The following is a 24,204-nucleotide window of genomic DNA, read 5'->3' as shown; positions in this document are numbered from 1 at the left end:
AAGGAGGGCACAAATGGGGAGGGGCAGAGAAAGAGGGAGACAAAGAATCCAAAGCAGGTTCCAGGCTCCAAGCTGTCAGCAGAGAGCCCCACGCGGGGCTCGAACCCACGCACCATGAGATCATGACCTGAGCTGAAGTGAGATGCTTAACCAACTGAGCCACCCAGGTGCCCCAAGATTTTTCTCTGGTATTTAAAAAGTAAAGTCCTCACAGTTATGAGCATATTTTAACATTTAACTCTTAAGGGGAATATGATACTTCTGTTGTAATTACCTATTGAAAATAGGACAATTCCTAAATTATCTTTGATTATTTTAAGCTTGATTATCACAATTTTGAAATATATTCTTCCTTAGCCTTGTTTACATACAAATCTTTTCACTGTAGTTCGAGGAGAAATGAGGGTCCCTGAAGAAGCACTAAAGGTAAACATTTTTTACTTATTTCCTTTGTAAATCCACCATTTGCTAGGGTCGATTTCACTCCTGGATGTTTCACTTTCATTTTTAAATGTTTTATAGCATGAGAAGTTTACCATTCAGCTTCAGCTGTCCCAAAAATCTTCAGAATCAGAGTTATCAAAATCTGCGTGTGCCAAAAGCCTGGATTCAAAGGGAGCAGATACATCAGCAGAGGTGCAGCATAAAGCCACAGAAGCACTGAAGTCTGAGGAAAAAGCCATGGGTAAGTTAACCTGTTTGAAAATACCATATTTATACGTGGTTATGAAGAAATTGCATCCTTTGTTCTAAAAAAGTTGGCCACGTCCATATAAATTTGTAATAATGACAATTTTAGAGTAGGTTTTAATATAGCCAACGCTTTCATTAGAAAGCATTTTAGGGGCGCCTGGGTGGCGCAGTCGGTTGGGCGTCCGACTTCAGCCAGGTCACGATCTCGCAGTCCGTGAGTTCGAGCCCTGCGTCAGGCTCTGGGCTGATGGCTCAGAGCCTGGAGCCTGTTTCCGATTCTGTGTCTCCCTCTCTCTCTGCCCCTCCCCCGTTCATGCTCTGTCTCTTTCTGTCCCAAAAATAAATAAATGTTGAAAAAAAAAAAATTTAAAAAAAAAAAAAAAAAAAGAAAGCATTTTATAACACATAATTACATATGACAGTTATATGTAGGTGTGTTTAATATATTTAAATATTTGAGAGAAATATAGTTTTCAATATTTTTATTTAATGTTTGTCTGCTTTTTTTGAATTATAACAAGTGAATTAAAAGGAAATATCCAGCGGCACCTGGGTGGTTCAGTTAGTTGAGCGTCCAGCTTTGGCTCAGGTCATGATGTCACGGTTCGTGAGTTCACGCCCTGTGTCAGGCTCTGTGCTGACATCTCGGAGCTTGGAGCCTGCTTCGGATTTTGTGTCTCCCTCTCTCTCTGCCCCTCCCCTGCTCGTGTTCTGTCTCTCTCTGTCTCTCAAAAGTAAATAAATGTTAAAAAAATTTAAAAATAACAATAAAAAATCTAAAAAAATAAAAGGAAATATCCAATGATATTATGTCATCATAATTATTATTGTATATATGATGTTCCAGGAACAGCTCTACATAAATAATCCTATTCATACAAAAACAATTTTTTTAAATTAATAGAATAGGCATTACCAAATTTGCTCAAATATAAATCTACTAGTCATGTTAACATCTAGGTTAAATTTAGTTACTGTACAGTCCCCCTAGGCTTAAAAAACTTTTTCATGGTCATTCATACCAAAACTTACTTTTGTCTTTTTTATCTCGACTTACTTAATGAGCCATTTCTGTATACCAAAACACTGAGTACACCTTAGCAAAAAGCTATTAGGTTACAGCAGTGTGCATTACTTAGATATCAGCCAGTGCAAAATTTCATTTATTTAGTCATGTCCAACATTGAATAAGGTCTGACACAAAAACTAAGTTTTTCAACTTAGAGTACTCTTCAACTATCTAGACTATATGTTGTTTTCATTTAATAAATTAGCCAGACAATTCTAGCATTGTGCAAAACCATTTTTTTTTTCTGTTTCATATACTTCAGACAGATTTTTTTTCACCTTTTCCAGATATTTCTGCGATGCCCCGTGGTACTCCATTATATGGGCAGCCATCATGGTGGGGGGATGATGAGGTGGATGAACAAAGGGCTTTCAAGTCAAATGGCAAACCTGAAGAAAAAAGTCATGAAACTGGAACAGCAGGTAAGGAAAATCTCAAGACTGTGACATTAAATGGACATTTGGGGAAGAATTTGTAATTAAACAAAAATCTGGCAACTCTGAAAAAAAGATATCTACTACTCCTTAATTTAATAAAAAATGTTGATGAATGTCTTAATGATGTTGTCATTTTAAGTTTATTATGAATGATTCTCATATAAAGTATTAATTCCAGTATCATTTTATTTAAAAGGTTTTTCCAACTTATGAGATTAAAACTTGGAAAATAGATTAATAATGTAACTGAGCATTTAAGGTATTTAAAAAGAATTTTTAAAATGTTTCAATTAGACCAAAATAGTGGGCACAAACGAATTGTGTGTTTCCTTAGATTCACAGGTATATAATCATGTTTTTAAATGAACAGTTTCTGTTATGTTCAGAAATGTGATATAAAATTAAAACTTATTTAAAACCTCAGTTTGCTTTGTTTGTTGGGATATGGTAGCAAGACTAGCCAAGTTCAGCCAGAATGAAAAATTAGTTCTGGGTCACATTAATAGTCAAGGAACATATTCTTGTGTTGCTGGAGGGATTTAGTAATGAACCAAGTGCCCTTAAACCAGCAAGGGTCAAGATTTCCAGGAAATGAATGGAGGTGTCATTCGTCACGTAAGGACTTGGCAAAGACATCAACACCAAAGGGTGAAACGGGCAGTTTCTACGATAATGTCAGATAAGGATCCAGAACTGTAGGAATTGAACACAGGTACCAGGGAGCAGTCTGGAAAACTAAGTCTGACTGAGTCAAAGATAGATCCCAGCACAACTCTTCTCAATTTTCTACCTTCGACCCTAATTGTACAAGATAATAAATAAATAAATAAATAAATAAATTTATTAAGAACACTGTTCTTTAAATATGTGCTAATTTGACCTTGGACAGGTCTAAGAAAGCTGGCTTTATCAACTTGATTTTGCAAGTGCCCCAAACTGAAGTTGTCAACTTTGCAAATAAATTCCCATCATAGCTTCCTTGTTTCTCTCCACCAGCAGTTTTCTTCATGTCCAAGCTTAGAAATACTTAGTATTCATACTGAGTGTCATTCAGCATTACATCAGATGCAAATAACAAATGCTACCTGAGACTGAACAGGAAAGAAATTTCCTGGCTTAAATAACTGTACCTCTTCAGGGTTGGCTAAGGCATCTCTACAGTGTCATCAGCAACTGGTTTTTCTCCCTTTCTCAGCCCTCCAGTCCACAGTGAGCGTATAGGGCCGCATAGGGGGGTGTCTCCCCTCATGGCCATCTGTGTGAATGAAACTAAATTCTTAAATGATTATCAGCTTATGTGGCATGTCTCATTGAGTGTCATTTTTGCCAGATGACAAAAGCTGTCTCATAATCTTGGGATTATTTTTGAGTAAGAAGGAATTAAGTGATTTATGTTTGTGTTAAATTGCTTGAAGAACCCAGCCAGATTTAGCCTATTAAGTGTCTTGTGAGAGAATCTTATCTGCTTTCTTATGTTAGTGCAAGGATGTTATTGTTTCAGATTTATCATTGGCAGTTTTTACAATATAGGATGAGGGGAACAGTTTACTGACCTGAAATAACTTATGATACTAGTCGAGATTGTAGAATCAGTTTGAAGATGGGTACTTATTTAATTTGATCATTTTGAAAGTGTTATTAAATGTTTCCAGTTATGAAAATAAGTGATTCATTTATGCTTTAAGCATGCAACTTGTAAATACAAAAAGTGACTTGCTTCTTGGTTACCCATTATTAGAATGCAAAATCTTAGTAATTGTTAGGAGGGGGGAACATTTCAGAAAAGCTAATAGAGTATCTGCGACCTAGTAATTTGTTATGTCCCTCTCAGTGGGTCCACATGTATCCATAATCTCCTACAGACCTAACCCTGGAAGCAAATGTATATACTGGAGCAATCAAATTCTCCAGAAATTGTCCGAGTATTTTTAGTCCAATTAAAAAGGAGAACTGCCCTCACTTTAGCTATAGGTGCGCCCAGGGCCTGCTAACTTGCTGTAAACATTTACGTAGGTTACATCTAAAGGTCTTCTAGTGTTGCAAAGGTGTGTTTGAAAAGAAGGTGCGTGCAGCTGTGAGGAATAAAGCTCTGGCTCTTTTACGTTGATTTTCATCTAATCACACTAAATTTGGAAACTTTCAAGTTGTGACTCCTTTTGCTGTTTCCTAGTCTTTATTTGCAGTCCTTGAATATGCCAGGCTGGATGTATGTTGTAGGCTGAGTGAATGTGCTTTCATCATTGCCTTTAGCATCTGGAATTGAATATTTCTTAATTTCGTACAGAAGAATGAAGGGAATGGCTTTTCTGGAGGTGTATTGTCCCCATTTTCTCTTCTGATTTAGATAAGCAATTCTAGCATAATCAGTTATTAAATAGTTTTAAATACCTAGCAGTTGAGATTATGACAGAATATTAGTATACTCAAAATATTAGTATATTTAATATATTAATTTACTTAATTTGGTATAAACAGAACTGAGTTTGAAGGTAAATGAATGTTAAATTCACAGATTTCCAGAATCTGTTCCATCAGCGTTCTGAGATAGAGCTGTTTTATTCTTCTGTATTAATTTTCCCAATAATTTTTCTAGTAGGCCTACATTTCCCAAGTATAGTAGGTCCACACTTGATCTGTTTTTATCATCTCCAGAGAGATGAATTCCTTCACGTAATGAATTTTCCAAATGACTGAACTTTTACAACTGACAATTTTTGTAAAAGTTTGACCATTTTCTATATTTCTATTAATGAATTACCCATATCACTGTCTTCTCAAGTGGAGAAGCCTGAATATAATATAAGTTTCTGGTTTATGACCCAAAGTCATCATGATGGATGTCACTTACTGCAGTGTGATACATCACATGACAGCCTTGGGAGACATTACAGGGTGTGGGACTGTTGGCCCTCTGCACAGAATGGTTCTGGACTGTTGTGGTTCTGAGCTGGGTCCCAAGCTCTTGTTTTTTGTCTTACTCCTGCCATCTGTCTGACCCTTACTTCTTGGTGCAGTGTATCTTACCTTAATCCTCACTTCAGGTTTGCTACATGTGTCTGTGCAGATAGTAAAAAGACTCTCGAGTGAGTGACTTTTCTGTTAGTAAAGGTCATGAATATGGGAGTATAGGTGTTATTGTATCCTTCTTGAGTTTTTTTAGAGTTAGTTTTTCTTGTTTCCCTAATTCTTAGCTATGTTGGAGAGTTGGGGAAAAGAGAGAAACATTTATTTGTGTGCCTACTTTGTGCCAGGCTTTGTTCTGGGTAATGTACATTATGTCACTTAATACTGAACCTCACTGGATCATGACGGTGATCTCATGCTTAGATACCATTATTTCCGATGAGAAAAATGAGAATTAAAGACTGACAGACACAGGATTCATCAGATCATAACATGCTGCCTTTCCCCTCTACTGTGCTACCTGATGTTGCAAGATAACTGATTTCTGGATAAGTTGTGTAAGTCTCAGGTTTCCAGTCCTTGAAGTAAAGGTGACTTGGATGTAGGACTAAGGGGTGATAACCTTTAAAGCAGTGGTGTGCAGTTGATCTAGGCTGTTTTTATGTGTTATAATGTGAAAACATGTTGAAAGTATCTCAATATTAACTGTGAACTTTTCCTTCACAAGGAAGGAAAATTAGGAAAATATTCCTTTAAATCATGAATGACAAATAGATAGTAAGTGTTGTACCCCCGGAGCAGCTTTTCACGGTTTGGGCTTGCACTTCAGCCGCATCATTTTATTTGGGTATCTGGTGGTGGTAGCAAGAAAGTACCACCCCTTATTCCCAGCCAGTATTATCCTGTTGCTAGAAAGATGAGCAAAGCAGGTAATAAATGACTGAGTGATTGTATACATGTGTATAGATAGATAGATAGATACATAGGTAAGAGAGGATAGGTTTATAAGCCAGTTGTCCTATATGGAATTGACCAAGTACAGTACACCGTAATGAACAGGAAGTAAGTCCATGTATGAAAAACTACAAATAGCATTTATTAGTGAATTCATTAATACATGGGAAGCGCCTAATTTTACTGTCATGGAAATTTTAAATGACAGGCCTTCAGAGTAAACAGAATCCAAGTGAACATTTTTTTATTAAGATAAAGATGAATTAACTCTGAAAGAAATTTTTAAAACATGACTTAGGTTATTTAGTCTTGTATAATCTCTTCTTCCAAATAGCATGTAAAATTTTTGCTTTGATGTATTTTCTGATGTACATTTTTCATTTTCAGTTATAAGAAAAATTAAGTATACTTTGATAAGAATAATTTTTACATTGAAAGTTGTTTTTGTTAGATACTCTGTTTACCTTCTGTGTAGTGTTTTGTTTTGGGAGGCGGGGGGACTGGAGCTTGATGTTCTCTATACCCTGTTCCACACACTGGATGACAGCAGTGTTGCTGTCCCCTTCTTGTTACCTGAAAGCAAACAGTTTGATGTTTGTTTATATTCGGAGAGTACTGCCAAGAATTCAATTACAGGACCTGAAGAATCCCATCAAGATCTAATATTCGATGCTTCAAGAGACCAAATATTACTTCACTTAATTGGGGAATGACTGGAAACAGCCTAGTCTCCCTGTATTGCCTTTCCTCCTAGTAAATTACCTGCATACGGTTTTCCCATCAATCTGTTTAAAAACAGAGTGCTTTTATGAGCTTTAGGAAAATGTTTTTCATTTGAACTCTTTATCATCTTAATAATGGCTATGGTTGTTTTGCTTCCTGAAAAATAGAGCAGCTTAATCTTTTTTATTTCTCTATCTATTTATTTTTTGCATTTGTAGTATCTGGTAACACAGTTTACAAAAATTTTTCAATTATCATTTTCATTTATGTATTTTGTTTACTTATTCATTTACATATATTATGTATAAATGCATTTTTATACCTTTATATTCATTTCTGAGACAGCAGAACAATAGTGACAGCACCCCAGCGTTGCTCACTTCTTCTGCCAACTCTGGTTGTTTTGATCTGAGATTTAATTCAGCTTTCCTCCAAGAATTCTTGACACTTGTGCATATTCTGACACATGTATAGACATATACGTGAATTTTCTTCTGGGCTTATTGGCTGGCAACTAAATTTTCTATTTTTAACCTATTTCTTTCACACTGCTGCTTGGATCGCAGTGCTGCAAGCAAACCATGTTTTATCTTTAGTTATTCTTTCATTCTTTACAAAATGTATCCATCTTCTCACAAGGATCGCACATCAATGTTATTCTTGTAATTCGAGAAGTAATGCCTCTCAGTGTCATGGTGAAGAATGGTAAGTGGAATAATTACTTCTAGAACATTGCTCACATGGTGACCTCATGTTTATTTCTACTTTGTGCAGAAGCTGTACTTTTTGTTCATACATATTTCATCCTCCTGACTTGATAAGGAAATTCCTATTTTTTCTGTCACTCTAAGATATGTGTGTTGAACGTGCATCTCCATCCACATTTGATTTCAGTTCTTTTGCACTTGGATGATTTCTGGATCCAATTTGGAAAAAATACGGTCTAGCCATGAAGGATCCATCTCTTGCCGTCGCGGCTTCTCTTGCATCTTCTGTTGGTACCTGAACGCCGTGTTTATAGTCGACATCTCTTCTCTCTGACATTTGCCGGTTTTTCATCCAGGCTCTGATCTGCCTTCTGATTCTCATGGCGTAATACAAATGGCCATGATTATATTTCCTTCTGTGCTAGAAGCTCCCAAATATTTTGAATTTTCTCTTATTTTTTTATTAGGGTGCAGCATAGATGCCAAGCACGTTGAGGAACAATCTGCAGCTGCAAGTGAAGACGTACTTTTCCCTCTCTGTAGGGAACCGAGTTACTTTGAAATCCCTACCAAAGAATTTCAGCAGCCATCACAAATAGCAGAGAGCACTATTCATGAAATCCCGACAAAAGACACACCAAGTTCCCATACAGCAGGTGCAGGGCATGCTTCATTCACCATTGAATTTGATGACAGTACCCCAGGGAAGGTAACTATTAGAGACCATGTGACAAAATTTGCTTCTGATCAGCGCCACAAGTCCAAGAAGTCTTCTCCCGGAACTCAAGACCTACCAGGGATTCAAACAGGAATGATGGCACCGGAAAATAAAGTAGCTGACTGGCTAGCACAGAACAACCCTCCTCAGATGCTATGGGAAAGAACAGAAGAGGATTCCAAAAGTATTAAGAGTGATGTTCCAGTGTACTTGAAAAGGTTGAAAGGTAAAGTGAATTACTTGATCATTTCAGAACTTGCTGTTTTGTGACAAAGAAAATTCAGTCTTCACAGTTACCAAACTACTGCTAGATAAAAAATTATATGGTAGGAAACTTCAGCTCTTTCAAAGCTTCCTGTTTTGATTTTGAAGCTCAGAAGCAAGCCATACTGCCCATATCCACCTTACTCATTGAAAATAGTCTGCTTTCATTTTCTTGCCAAAACCAGATTGGTTTTGTGAATTTATATTTATGCCATTAAAAATATTTCTTTTCCTATGGAAATAAAAGATTCACTCAGTTCACCTGTGGAATTCCCTTAGAAGACCTTTCTCATCGTTTTCTTGACTTAAGGAAAAGATGTGTTCAATTCTGTTCTTCTCTATTGTGATACTTGCAGTGAAATGTCAGTGTCTCGATTTTGAAAGAAATTTTAAGCCATTTGATAATGGGCGAGAAGTTCTACATTAGTAATAATAGTCACATTGGGGTTTTTTAAATGTTTATTAATTTTGTGAGAGAGAGAGAGAGAATCAATCCGAAGGAGGCTCCACCCTGCCAGTGCAGAGCCCAACATGGGCCCCAAACTCACTAACTGTGAGATCATGACCTGAGCTGAAATCAAGAGTCAGACACTTGTTGACTGAGCCACCCAGGTGCCCCAGTAATACAGTCACATTGTTGAGAAAATGTTTCAAACTTTTCTCAGTGGTTATTCATGAAACAAAATTCTTGGTTTAGAGAACAAAATTCTTGGTTTAGAGATACTGGGAATTAATTGAATTAAAAATGTTTTTGATATTAAAACTTATGAAACCACAATTGAGTGTTTATTTGTGAAGTAGTCAGTATATGCTTTATTAGTGTAACACTTGGCCAAAATTAGTCAGATGTCTATACCTGTACAACAGGGTATCAGCTGAATAATTTTTCTGTTGTTTTGCTCTATCTTAATTACTCTATCTTAATTTTATTTCATAAGCTATCATTAAGAGAAATGACTGCATGCTAATATGACCATTCTGTTACTATACAAGGAGTTAATGAGCTTTAACAAATGCTAATTGAGGTCACTGTATCCCTAACACTTCACCTGGGACTTAATTATGTGGCAAGTACTCAGTAATTTGAATACACAATGAATGACTTTGCTATCAATGATAAGACGAACCCTGGCTTAACCTGTACTTTATGCCCGTACTGAAGAAATACCTGTTCTGATTTGCTTCTAAGACATTTCAGGATAGTGAGGTGGTGTGATTACCTAATTCTTTGCTGGGGCCTATTACTAAATCTAATTATAATCATAAGCAATTGCCTGCATTATACTCTTCATATTGATTGTTATCTTTTGCCTCTGTCAGATAATATTAAATTCATAACTGAGAACTATATATGTACGTATAGGTGAAAGCTCACAGATAAAAGCTACCCATCTGTACGCTGACCATTTGTAAGAATCGATAAATAGTACTGATATCCAAGTGTAATATAAAAGGTAGCATAAACCTTGACAATTTAGAAATGACATGGTCTTTCTCAACTACTTTTAATAAATGTGCCAAAAGTGAGCTAAAAGGTTATTTTAAAAGTTGCCATTTTAAAATACCTTTATCCCTTTATTTTATAACTGTTTTTCTTAGTCATCATAAGCATTTTCTGTATTAGCTATTATTTTTAAGCCATCATTTTTACTCATTCTCTTCTTGAACAAGGCCCATCTGTAAGCCTGATTCCAAACACAGGCATTAATGCCCATAATCACACTGTATCTGTGCATTAATGATATTTAAAAATTTTACCAGAAATTATACAAATTGCTGTTTTCCCTCAAAGTTGATTTATGGGTAGACACATGTTCTAGTATATTGCCATCGCTCAGAACTCTTCTTTTGGATTGGCTTTCAGACCATTTTACAAAAAAAATATCTTTGTGAATATAACTCATTTTTGGTTCAAGATAGATCCATTTTAATGCTCCAGTTATATTTATAAATGACATTTGACTTTTTCCCAAAGTCAGATATGCCATCATTAGACAAAGAATTTCCACAATCTAGGTAGGATGTTGAAAGTGTATACATAGACTTTAAATAAAGGTAACAATTTTACATTAATTAGACTTCCAGCAATTATTTGAATCAGTCTCAAAAATTAAAAGTAAGTAAAATAAAAGCAAAAACCTTTGCTCCTACAAGAGTAAAGTGCACGCGCTTTGGGACAGTGAAGAAAATCATGCTCACAAAGCCCGTACACTTTTCCCTTTAGGAGACTTGCAGCTTCTTTTGACCACAACGTCTGACCTGGTACAGCTAACCTGCCCCCAAAATACTGAACAGACTTCAACATATTTAGGCGTGGTTGATGGTAGACAACACAGAAACTCGGAGAGGAGAGTTTCCCAGTGATTTTTGTTGTTGAGTACAAAGAGAAATTGCAGTTCTTGCCAGGGGTCTCCCCTTTTGTAACACTGAGAAATACAAGAAGGAATAGCAATACTCCATGAAAGAAAATGGCTACTCCATAAAAAGTTTTAAACTGTAACTTAAAAAATACCAAAAGGACCCAACACCACTTAAGTGCCAAATTTTACACGTTGGTACAAGAGCTGAAGTCTTGTAAAGATGGTGTTTTCATGTTGTATATGTGTACTGTGTGGGCTATTTGGTCTTATTGGTACAGAAATTTAGAGTTTAGTTATTACTGGCTCTTGGAAACTGGATTCCTTTTCAGTTCAGCCAGTGCAACAATGAAAAAGATTGTAAAATAGCATGTTTTCAATGAGTTTTATATTTAAATTACTGGTTTAGTTTGGTTTTGCGTTCCATTTGCTATCCCTGATTCCTTGCTTAATTGCCTGAGGGTGGGGATTCCATGAATTAAACACCTGTTTGGGGTTTTATTATTCTTTTCAGATTGCATTTTGAATAATTGCTAATTTGAAGAAAGATTTTCAGATTTGTTGTTGTATCTGATGTTTATGACATTCGTCAGTTTTGTTTTGCTGGGAAGTGCCTCCCTTCTTGTTGGTTTAATTCTCTCCCTTGGCTTCCCTTGCCTGTGACTTTTTCAAAACATTACCCTTTTCTGTGGATTCTTTCTATCTTCTGAGTCTTCTCACACCTTTTATGTACATTTTTACAACTAGTCTTCTGTTAAATCATTAGCACCAGTTGGTAACCTCTAAGTACATTTAAAACAAAAAACAAAAAAGAACCCCATGAGTATTAAAATTCCCCTTTCTCTTTTGGATGTGTGCCCTTTGCCCCTCCCAGCCAATGCATCGTCCAGTTCTGATCATTGTCTTGTTTGTTACTACATTATTCAGCAGGTCTTCAGATTTAGAATTTGTAGCCCAGGAAAGGTTTTAACTCAGGCTTGGGACTGGAAGCACTTTTCTTCCAATGAAGCCATCATTTAAGCCCTCGTTTGTAATTCATTCAGTCTAAAATTGAATAATTTAGGAAGCCTAGAAAAATTCTTGACCTTCAAAAAAATTTATGCTGTAATAATATAAGTATCATTTGATAATTTCTTCTAATGTACTTATTTAAATACTTAAAATTCTAAATCATTGAAAACTAATTTCTCTAATGTTTCACATTTAATCCCTAGTAGAACTATGAAGGGTAACAGAAAAGCTGTTAGGAACCTAATGTTTCAAAATTCAAACATATTCTAACTTGACTCTATATGCTTTATAGAGAAGACAGATTTTTAGCTGGTTATATTTAGCACCCTGCCATTTGCCCAGAAGGTGGTTAGATTTATATAGGATTTCATAGACGATGCTATTCTGTGATAGGCCTTTAGCATGCTTTATTTAACTCTTTGAAGCCACCAGAGTTTAGAGCACAAATGTAAATTTGCAAAACTTCTCATAGCTAGAAAGACACTTGTAGAGAAGTGTATAGTAATTGGTGGAAACTACAAATTTGCATCTTCGTATTAAAATTTTGTATACTTTTTATAAAAGTATGCTGTAGTTTTAGAAGTATTAAACATTGTCAAAATTCACCACATTTTATGGCATTTGTGTTCTATTTTACTGTGTAGTAATAAGCATCTCAGGAGGATCACTCTCTTTTCTCTTTTCCTCTCAGGCTAGAAGCCAATTTTTGATTGCTAAAGAAGGTATAAGGTTTGGAGGCCGGATTAACGTTTATTAATGTTATAAATACAGACTACCGCAGATGATATAGCATTGCTTATCTGTTAAGGCATTAATGAATCATTAGAAAGTTAAAAAGTTAGAGAAAGAAAAGCAGTCCTATTCATTTATTTATAAAGGACCTCATTGTTGGTTGAGAAAATTTGAATGTGAGCGTTGCAGTTGAGGGAAGTTTGCCGAGCCTGTTACTGAAACGAACATATGACTGGGGTTGAAGAGGGGGAGGGGGCCAAAAGCAAGTAACACTTTTGTATACGCGTCTAATTTTCTACATGGGACTTTTTCCTTCCCTATTATGTGGCTTCTGTTTTGTGTCCAGGAAATAAACATGATGACGGTACACAGAGCGATTCAGAAAATGCTGGGGCCCACAGGCGCTGTAGCAAGCGTGCTGCTCTCGAGGAACACTTAAGGCGGCACCACTCCGAACAGAAAAAGCTGCAGAAGGCCCAGGCCACTGAGAAGCATCAAGACCAAGCTGTTGTAAGTCAAACTGCTTTTATGATTGCATTCTTTGACGAAGACAATCCCAGAAAAAGACGGTCCTACTCTTTTACTCAGAGTGCGGGAATCTTGTGTCAGGAAACTACTTACTCGACACCACATACAAAACTTGAAAAAGCAAAATCTCCAACAGCAGATGCCAAAGTGGTTTCTTTGTCTTTCCAGACTAGCTCTACGCATCACAGAGGGGGGCATGGTGTTCCACATGGGAAATTGTTAAAACAGAAATCAGAGGAGCCATCGGTGTCCATTCCCTTCCTACAAACTGCATTATTGAGAAGTTCAGGGAGTCTTGGGCACAGACCAAGCCAGGAGATGGATAAAATGTTAAAAAATCAACCTACTTCTGCCACTTCTGAAAAGGATAATGATGATGACCAAAGTGACAAGGGTACTTATACCATTGAGTTAGAGAATCCCAACAGTGAGGAAGTGGAAGCAAGAAAAATGATTGACAAGGTAAATAATTGAAATTCGGGGATGGTGGTAGTTTTCTTGTGTATTTGACTGTTGGAAATTATTGGAGGGTCAGCATGAAATGTTCTCATGCAGTCAGCGGCATGGGAACTTTAGGATTTTGTGAGGGAACTGCAAAACTAACAATAAAACCAAACTGCTTTCTGATTTTATTCTGCTGATCTTCTGAACTTGCCTGACTTCCACATGTAAAGTCCTTTATGTCTATAAGCTGTTTGGACCTTTTAAAGTTGTGTAAATATAAGATAGAGTTTTAAAACCGTGTACTTTGTGTGACCATTCTCACTCTGTGTTTACATAAAAAGCCAGGCTGCTCTGCCCCTGTTAATATAAACATAAACATCACCCGATGATATTCACCCGTGAATCTTGCCTACTGGTTTCATGTCAGAAATAGGTGAAAGTGTGTATGTTTTAGTCCATTTTGTTCTTTGTCCTTATTTTCTCTTCTTAATTTCTGTTCACTGCTGCCTTTGGAGATAGAAAAGAAGTGTATGGAAACAAAATCTGTTTCACTGTGATACTCTGAATTCAGCCACTTAAGTGTATGCCCAGCCATGATGATTATTTACATTTTAGACGTGTTCTTTGATGTTATTAGTTAATGTGTCTAATGATTGTTTTGTTTGGTTTTAAAAGCAGTTTTTAACAATTTTGCCTGTAGTTATGGAAAGTTGAATTTAGGATCAGCTGTTTGTTTTACCGTAGAAAATCACAGCTTAAGTTTGGTTACATGTTAACCTCTTGTTTAAGTTCTTGTTACTCAGTGTGAGCAGCATTAGCGTCACTTAAGAGCCTACTAGAAATCCCAGAGACTCTTAGCCCTGATCTAAACAGGCCGAATCAGAATCTGCTTTAAAAGCAAGATCTGCGGGTGATAATTCGTATGCACCTTAACTTTTGAGAGGCACTAGTTCAGGTGAGGGGTTCACGGAGCGGGCTTTCAGGGAGTCGAAGAGGTCCACCTTTGGGAGGTAGGAAAATTATTAAGACTTTTACTTTTATTTTTTTAGTCTTTGTTTACACGTTGGAGTGTGTTCTGTGGTGTATGCAATCTGTTACTACACGGATAGACATGTATATAATTTATTGAGGAACACATGCTCAAAATTGTTTACTGTTGGATGTATGACACCAAACTTTCAGAGACCCATTAGTCTAAGAGAAATAAAGCAAGTAAGAAGCAGATGAATAAAGTGAGTTTTCCAGTTATATTAAAAGAAGTCTAAGAACATTCTGTCTGGTCATTGAGAACAAGGATATCGCTATCTAAAATACTGTCACATGCAAAATAAAGGAATAGGTTTGAAAAGGAGAATGATAAGTTTTAGAATTCAGATTAATAATGATTTTGATCGTATTATGCCTTTGTTTGGTTTATGGATATTATGATCATAGTGGTCAATGTTTTCTCTACTAGGTTATTTCACGGTGAGGGATTATATTGTAGTATTGAAGAACATGAGCATCTGCAGGCAGACAGATCTGCGATTGAGTTAAACTCTGCACGTACCAGATATGTGCCCTTGAGTAAAGTAACCTCTTTGAACCGTTCTTTTTTTCTAAAATGGAAGAAAGTTCACCAGGTTTTATAAAAAGAATTCAAATATATAATTCAAATAATACACAATGCCTGTCTTGTAATAAGACATCTAAAAATGTTAGCTATGTTATTACCCTTACCAAGGGTCTCCACATACGGATCTCTACACAAGGTATGGATAAATGCTGGAAAGTGTTTTCAGCCTGAAAGAGTCAAATCTGAAGCCCAAGGGGAAGTGCAAGGGAGCAGCCTGTCCAGGATAGCAGAAAGCCAAAAAACAAGTGCACATGCCCCTGGTACACATGACCCTTAGGAAACGGCTGGATGGAAAGGGTGACCACAAAACCTGCTGCATACCTGCCGTGTGTAATTATCATGAGCATTTTTTCTTCAGTGGCAAATTATATGGTAACACTGTGGATAGAAGAGAAAACCAAGATTTTAAAGCGGCATTCCTTTAAGGGAGTAATGGTTCTATGTGAATGGTCATTCCTAGTTTGCATAAACCAGAAAACAAAGCTGCCCATAACTATAGGAAACAGTCACTGGTTGTCTTGTGAATACAGAGAAAAAGAGCTGTGAGTCTACTCGTTGTGGTTAGAGCCAGAGGCCAAATTAGGTTAATGTCAGACTCTGGGAAACAAAAGCAGGGAAGCAGGAGTCAAATGTGTGAAGAAGATGAAGTAACCTGCAAGTGTGGAGAAAACAAAGACCAGGACTAGCCCGGAAGTGAGTGCTCTGGGAGGGTGTAGCAGTACATGCATCATATCAAGTTGCTTGGATGAGTTCAGGTGTGTGGATAGAAGTTGGGGCCTTAGCTGCTCTCCATCTAAATTTCATTGTTTGGCCCTGAAAACTTGCATTTAGTCTCTTACCCTTTTCACTCCATCATTTGAAAACCGGTTTATTTCATTGATTTGTTTTCACAGCCTTTATTCAACATCAACTGTATGCCAAGCTTTGTGTTAGAAGAGAGAGGTTCAAGTTGAAAAGACAGAGTTCTTCCCTTCGAAACATGAGTCTGTAGAGGAATGGAAATGCACAAGTAAAAACATGAATTAGAATAGTAATGCTGAGTGCTTTGATAGACATAAGCTATTGGAGGAAGGGTGCCAGGAGCCTCCAAGAAAAGATCTCAGGTGAAACATCCCACCTTCAGAGAAGTTTTTGGCCGAGCAGTCTAAAGAGACCTGCGTAGGCACTCACTGTCAAGTCAGCCTGTTTGATTTTAATCATAAGCTTTATCACTACTTAACACTTTCCTATTTATTCACCTTCCCATTCCCCCAAATACGTGTGCACACATGAATGTAAACTCCATAACTGTGGGAACCTAGTGCCTGGCATTTTACGTGTCTTCAATACGGAATTTAATTGCCAACCGAGCTCATTTTTAAGCAGGTGGAATCAATCCCATAACAGGCGTGGTAAAGTAGGGTTTTTCAGAAATATGGAGCACTCTGTTCCAAATATGGAGCCTGAGAGTGTGGAGGACCTGTTCAGAGGACCACAGTTATTTTAGACAGATGAGATCAGACTAGATATTGAAGGCCCCTGTGTATCATACTAAGGACTTTAGATATTTTAATGCTGGAGGAGAATCCGTGAAAACTCTTAAATAGGGCAGTGACATCTAATCATTGTCAGAAGTGTGAAGAAAGGATTGGAAACAGAAAGCAATTAAAAAGCTGCTGGTGTGTCCAGTATTCATTTGGATAGAAACATCTGAGTCTTAGATAAGAGATCTGGGCTAAAGTACTAAGTTGGGAAATATCAAGGAGTAGCTCTGTGCAAAATAATAGATGAGATTACTTAGAAAGAATGTACAGAGGGAGAGGAGACAAAGTATGAAGTTCTTAGCAACACCAACATTGGTGGACAAAAGGAATACGAGTGAACAAAGGAGGCTGAAAAGGATTGAACACAAGAAACAGAAAATAGCACATTGGAATCAAAAAGCAGTAAGCCACAGTATCGCATGATAACAGCATTGAATGCCTCTTCAATTTTTCCCCCAAATACATCATATTCCTGGGCCTAAACAAGTTAATTAGGACAGGTATAATTTAGGAGAAGTTGCATGTAGTTAAAATAGGATCTCTTTAAAGAAATTACCAAGCTGAAATACTGTATCTTTGTTTTTCTGTGCTGGTTGTAGTCAGAAGGTAACCAAAATATCCCCTCACCAAACTCCAGGTTATGGGATTACAGCATTTTGGTTCATGTTGTTGTTGTGTGGTTGTCAGTAGGTAGCCTTATTTTATGCATTGTCCCCAAATTCACTTCTCTTTATAACACAAATGCCTGTTGTTTATGAAGACCTCTTAAGTTTTATGTCTAAGCTTACATGGAGATGCGCTATGATAAGAAAATGCTGTTCACTGCCTGGATGAAAGGTAACTGCCTTCCATAGTACTGATAGCCTCCCAGCCCTCCCTTGTCTGGCCTTCCTCTGGGACCTAGAGAACCCATCACAGTAACCAGTTTCTTCTTCCCACTCCTCTATCGAAACAGACCCTGCTGAGGGAAGAGGAGGATGTTATGAGGGCAATTTCCTAGTCTTCCAGGCAAAGGGAGAAAAACTTGTAGTGAGAACAGAAAGCTAAATATTAACAACAAGAAAAAAAAATTGGTCAAAAAAATTGGCTTGAGGTGCTCTTTTGAAAAAAGTACTTTCCATAAGTTTCCTGCCTTGAGTTTTGATTCCTGTCCATATATCCCCCAAAATACCTCTTCTCAGCATAGTCTCTTCTCTCATGGGCCTTGTGTCTACTGGTGCTGCTCTGCAGGCAGCAAGTGGTAGGGAAGAATCCAGAACCAGGAAAACTATGACAAGACTGGAAACACAGGATGAAGAATATCTACAGCCCAAAGAAAGTCAGTGCTGAGAACCTGAATCCAGCTGTAAGCAGTTTGGAATAGGGGATATTACAAACCTTGAAGTCCACAGCAAGACTTCAGATTCGACCAAGTCAGAGCCAGGGGAACCCTGATAAACCTGAGTCAAAATCTGGGTGACAGTGCCCAACGGAACACAGAAAGGCAGCACATCCCAGGTCCACTCAGACTCAGGGTCCGACGTGCGTGGGAACTAAGACAAGGAGATCAGCTCAGAGCCTTGAGTAAGAAGAGAGGACCTTGATAACAGGCCGCATTTTGATTTGGACTTCATGTTTGCTTCCACTTTGTGCCAATCCAGGAACAATCTGAGTTCCCGGGCCAAAGCAAACAGCAGTTCTTAGCCAGCAAATTCTGAGGGCTTCGTTTTTCTTCCTCTAATACTAATCTTTCTTGCCCTCTCTTCACTGATCATTTTTTTCTTTTAATCTGTATCGCAAGGATTTACTTTTGGTCACTGTGATTATGGCTCCTTGCCCCTTCTCAGCTCTCCTTCGTAGCCCTCCTCAGGTACAGGAAACCCTCTCCTGCTGTGTTCCCAGAGCTTCACAACTGAACCCTCACCTTTCTTCATCAGTTGAAAGCTTAACATTTACTAGGTTTTCCCCCTTTCCTTCCTGTGTTATTATATGAAATCCTGCTGACTTTCCTGCTTAACAGTACTTGCCACCTAGAGTGCTTTCACACACCTAGCTCCTTCTCCGTATTCATGCTCAGAGACTTTCTCTCCCCACCCTGCCCAAGTAGCCCTGGCATTCACCTCTGCTCTCTCTGTATCACATTACCATGTTTTATTTTCCTTATAGAACTCCCCTCTAGCTAGTTTATATCCTGCCTGGCCTTTCTAGAATGACCCGGTTTGTCAGATCACTTCTGTATCTCTTGTGCTTGTTAGAACAGTGCCTGGCACATAGCAGACACTCAATCCCTTTTTAATGAATGGATGAGAAAGAAAACTGCATGACCTGCTTTTTAATTTCTGTCAATATTTGTATGTGGTTAAGCTATAGATAAGCTGCTTTATTTAGTGAATTTGTGGATTGGTCACTTTCAGCCAGTCCTCCACAAACAGGTTTTGCTGTATTTTTTATTTGCTGAAACTAGTTTGTATCTTGATCCTAACATAACTTGTTAAAATGGGTCGTTTAAAACCTTGATGTGTCATTTAAAACCTTGTATGTGTTATAAGCTTTGCTTTGTCAGTAGAAAGCTGAGGAGTATAGGTTGTATTAGAAGAAATCCATGTGTTTAAGTCTTAGGGGAGTTGCCTTGATTAGTAGGAGACTGGGCATGCCTTTACGTTTCTGGCAATACCCAGCTAACAGCACTTAGAAATCCGGTTGGCAAGGAAAAGGTAACATGGTCATTGATGAACAGCCATATTTTAGACACGAAAGGAAGGAATGCATGTCAAGAAAATGAGCCATAAAGAGAGAAATTGGACATTTTAAGTGTAGAAGCAGGAGATTAGACCTGAGCATAATTTGAGGACATGAAAGGAGGAGCTAACAGAAGATGTTAAGCAGTGCTGGAAAGGCAAGAGGTCGTGGATATAACTCCTAAGGAACGGAAGAGTCAAGGCGCACGGGGTAGGGCAGGGAGAGGGCAAAGTTCTGAGAGCATGTTTTTACCCAGACAGAAGTAAAAAGGAACAGGATCAAACTAGATGGTGACTTTTTTAAAAAACTGAGGTAAAATTCACATAGCTTTCACCATTTTAGCCATTTGAAGTGTATATTTCATTGGCTTTGGGCACATTTACAAAGTTATACAACCACCAGCACTGTCTAATTCCAGGACATTTTTGTCACCCCAGAAAGAGACGCCAAACCCGGTTCCGTTTCCCCCAGCCCCTGGCAGCCACTAATCTACTTTCTGTGTCTGGATTTACTTCTTCTGGGCCTTTCGTATATAAATGGAAAGTCATACAGTGTGTGGCCTTTGGTGACTGGCTGCTTTCACAAGCATAAAGCTTCTAAGGTTCAACCTTGATGTAGCACGTATCAGTATTTCATCCTTTTTATGACTAATAACACCATTGTGTGGATAGACCACATTTTATCTGTCCATTCATCTATTGATGACATTTGGGCCATTTCCACCTTTGGCTATTGTGAATAATACTGCTGTGGACGTGCATGTACGCATGTTTGTATCCCATGATAAAATATAAAATGTCTCTCTTAACCCCATTCTGAGCTCGTTTTTCCTAAAATTTTAAATGCGTTTTAAATTTAAAAGTTGATTACAAATATGTTCTAAAAATCACAGTGTTAAACATTTAGAGCCATTTATTCCATTGATTTTTAAAGAATTTTTCTTTCCAAAAGTGAAATTAGATTTTTATGAAAAATTACATGTTTGAACAAATTCTCCTCTATAAAGTCATCCTGATTTTGTTCCCTGATGTTAGAAGCTAGGATTCTGCATAGTTCTTAACGTATCAAGTGATTTTCATGGGAACCTTTGCTGTTGACTTGAACTGGTAGAGACCCTGCTCTCTCTACCTAGGAGGTCCTTGCTCATTGAGGAAAGCGTTGTCCTGGTCATCTGAGGTTGAGCCTTGACACCCTGATTGATATACTAATGCAGTACTGTCTTCAGTTGCTAATTTAAAATAAACCCAGAAAAGCTTGATACTTAACCTACCATTGTGTTTCTTATTTCTGTGGAAAGTTGAAACCTGAATTTCAACTGATTTGGAAAGTGTTTTAACTAATAAATTAAGGATTATTGCTGTTGAATTACCATTTTGCTCAGCATTTGTACCTATTACTATTTTTATATGCCCAAGTCTTCTCCCTTTCAACACGCCTTTTCACACTGGTCTCTTCCCTGTCACAATAAACAAAGCTCCTTATCTGATGTTACCAAAAATAATTTGACCTCCCTTTATGAGTATTTAGTAGGTGGGATATTTACCCCCATGAAAATTGACCCTGTACTCTTTGGTTTGATATACCGTTATTCCCTCTCCCACCCCAGCTCTCCAATTTCAGAATTAGGAACTGTGGACATTTTCTGTACAGTCTGAGCTTTTACATAATGACACTGATGATAACATGCTAGTGAAAAAACCAAGGTCACACTTTTCACAGGCTTGGTTTGTATTGCACATACTGGTCCTTTATCATCTGGAGAATGTTTCATTTCTTTAAATTTAAAACTTAAAGATCTTACGGAAATTTTAACTACAGAGTGCCCTTGCATGGTTCAGGTGACAGTCTCTTTTTTTTTTAGGCTTCTTGTATTAGACTTGAGCTCCTTGAGAGCAAGGGCTGAGTTATGTAAATTTTTGAAGCCCCTATGGCAGCTAGCCCAGTAGCCTACAAAGAGTAAGTACCATACCTCAGTCCCAGGTTGTTAAAATTAGAGTAGTTGCTGAGACATAGATGTGAAATCCCAAGGTAAGATACCAAATATCACATGCATTCATTCAAAGGAAAGGGGTAAAGCGTGTTCCATAATGCTGAGAGTGGAATGACGAGGGAAGTGCCATCTTTTTACCCGAGAGCTAGAAGCCACAGGAGGGGTCACAGGTCACTCCCTAAACTAGAGATGCACCTGCTTGGATCAAAGCCCCTAGAGGCATGAACACTTTCCACCCCTGGCGTGAATGAGTTCTCTTTAAACCTCTCCCAGACCCACAGAGCTCTGACAGTGCAAGTTCTAAAAGAAAATTTTTCTTCCCATCTATTCCTCCTTTCTTTTGCCCCCATCTGGAAGAATTAGAAACTGACAAACTTGGTGTGCAGGGCCCTGCCTAACAATCAGACAGGCATCTGATCTCTCTCCCTTCCTCACTTTAGACTTCCAGCCTAAAAAAGTCTCTAGCTGAATGAGAGAACCAGATTTTACACATATCAAGTTGGGGGGTGTGATTGAGCCCAGAGAAGGGAAGAGAATCATGAGCCTGATTAACATATAGTGCGTTCGAAACACCTTTGAGCCATCTGTGAGGAGAGATGACAGGCAAGCATCTGTCTGTAGTTGGAAATTGAAGAGAAGCTTGGATGTGGATGAAATCACCCAGGGACAAAGTTTATAATGAAAAGAGAAAATGTAGCAAACTTGGTCTGAAGTGTGGTCCAACTCTTGATTCATATGTCAGATTGTATGTACTTTTCGAAATGTGAAAATTTTAATAGCTTTAAAGTACACAGACACAGCGTGTTTATGTCCTCTTGGTTTTCACATGAAAGTCCTCACGAGGGGATGTTTTTGCACCTAGACACAAACAGGAAGATCTAGATTTCAAGCTGGGCTGGTCGTTGCTATCATTAATTTTCCAGAACACTCAAAAATATAGGTAGGAACTTTGAAGGCTTCTTTTTCCACACAGTAGTGCTTCAGGCCCTATTACTTGTTTGGGCACAAATAGTGATTTAACTTCTTTGACAGATGTGTGTATAATTGTCTCCGATGCTTTGCAAGGAATCTGTGGAAAGTCATCTGAGTGTTCTTTCTGTCCGACGTCAGCCCCTCTTCCCTAGAAGCGTTACTTCTTTGTGTCTGTGTCTTTTGTTGTCATTTCAAAATAGCTTCAGAGTGATTTGGAGAGATTATATTTTGTTTGAAACTTGTGGTGCTTCTATGTTTGAGGAAAGCAAGTTTTGCAAGTCCATTTTGAGTGTGAAGTGTCCAAGTAAATGTTACCAAGTCAGAAAATCACCTGAGATCATTTGCAAATTAACATGCCAGAGAGATACCACATGCACATACTCACACCTGGGTGTTTTTATCTTTTACTTCCAAACTTGAGTTAGATTTTTATTCCTCGTAATCATAAAAATAAGGAAATAAATTTGGAGTTCAGTGACTTAAGCTAGAAAAATTTCTCAGTGTTCTTGTAAGACAGTCCTAAAAACTCGAGTAGCTCTAATTTGCTTTCTTTACAAGTGACACTAGAGGCCGAACACACAGGACAGTATACACAGTATTTTTACTGTTGTTGTTGTTGTTGAACTTACTAATTCTGATGTTTAACAAAATGAAACAGGTTTGTTTTTTCCCTTCTGTAAACTTCCATGTGCTTCCATGTATTACTAAAATCCATATTTGATTTAAAGTTAGTAATATACAATTTGCTTCTAAAGCAAAGGTAATTTGAATATTGAGTGCTTCAACAGAATACTAAATCACAATTTTTGAAAACTATACAGTTCTATTTGAGTTAAATATTAAGTAATAAGGCCATCTAGTGGTAAAATTTCCAAGTTTCAGTGAATTTGAGAATGATGTTTCCTTTACTAAATGTAGACTTCAGAATTTATCAGATGTGATCAGGCAATCATTGAAAAGCTTTCTAGAAAATAGTTTAACCTAAGGTATTTTCCCCTTTTTATACCAAAAAAGGCCCTTTGGTTATGTTCCTAAGATCTTTTCTACAAAGCACCAATTCAAACACATAGTATTTTTCTTGATTGTAATAATTAGAGCCACAAATAACACCTATGAATAATGCTTAAGAGACTTAATAGTAAATAAAATGGAACGTTGCAGTTTTTGTAGTTACAACCTTTTTCCAATCTGTTTGGCAACATCAGGGCCTATTTACGTGCCAGGAAGTCAGTCAGACTCAGATCCTCCCCTTGATCAAACATATGATTATTGGTCTCTGTATTTAAATATTTCACAAGTGTTGACCACAGTCATCCTGCTTATTGAAAATGCTGATCTGTGAGAGTAGACCCAAGATCTGCATTTCAAAGGCCTTTCAATGATTTTTTTTTTTTTTTAGGCAAAAAAAGTTTGACGATCTCACTGTATTCCATACAGAGATCATACAACAAACTCTGTTCTTCGGGACCTTAGAAAATTCTAAGTATAATTTAGTTCATATAGATAAACGTTAAACATTTGTTAAGAAAGAAACAGGTAAAATCAGCCTTATGTTTACAGTTTTGCAACATGCCTCTTTCCTAAAAATAAAAGAGCAAAGAGATAAGCTGAAAACAAGCCAAAGTGTATTCTTTCCTAATTTTGCATTATTATAGTATTTAACATTATTAACACCTTTTAATAAATCAAATGTAATATCCTGGATATTTCTTACTTATCAAACAGAACTTTGCTACATATTAAAAAGGATAGTTTGATTTACATGAGCTGCCACACCCAATTTTCCTCTCCAACCTTCACTCCCTGTCCTTAAATAAGTTTCCCTGATTATTGAATTACCTGTTG

The 24,204-nt window shown here is 37.4% G+C and overlaps 1 protein-coding gene across 10 annotated transcripts in view; it reads left to right on the top strand.

Annotated features, from left to right (window-relative positions):
* The window catches only part of CEP170 (centrosomal protein 170), a 126,071-nt gene that overhangs the window by 65,483 nt on the left and 36,384 nt on the right, over positions 1-24,204 (top strand). For 7 of the 10 annotated variants that reach the window (XM_053909386.1, XM_053909384.1, XM_053909380.1 and 4 more), the window contains exons 5-10: positions 371-426; positions 523-685; positions 2,050-2,184; positions 7,955-8,431; positions 12,916-13,079; positions 13,266-13,559. In XM_053909386.1, the coding sequence (XP_053765361.1) occupies positions 371-426; positions 523-685; positions 2,050-2,184; positions 7,955-8,431; positions 12,916-13,079; positions 13,266-13,559 (1,289 nt within the window). The remainder of the gene's footprint in view (positions 1-370; positions 427-522; positions 686-2,049; positions 2,185-7,954; positions 8,432-12,915; positions 13,080-13,265; positions 13,560-24,204) is intronic. The other 3 variants (XM_053909390.1, XM_053909388.1, XM_053909389.1) reach the window with 1 other exon arrangement.

This window comes from Panthera pardus, unplaced genomic scaffold (assembly GCF_024362965.1).
Source record: "Panthera pardus isolate Hobbes unplaced genomic scaffold, ASM2436296v1 HiC_scaffold_21, whole genome shotgun sequence".
In the NCBI taxonomy this organism is placed as follows: Eukaryota; Metazoa; Chordata; class Mammalia; order Carnivora; family Felidae; genus Panthera; species Panthera pardus.
The sequence above is the reverse complement of the archived record's forward strand: the minus strand, read 5'-3'. Positions and strand labels throughout refer to the sequence as shown.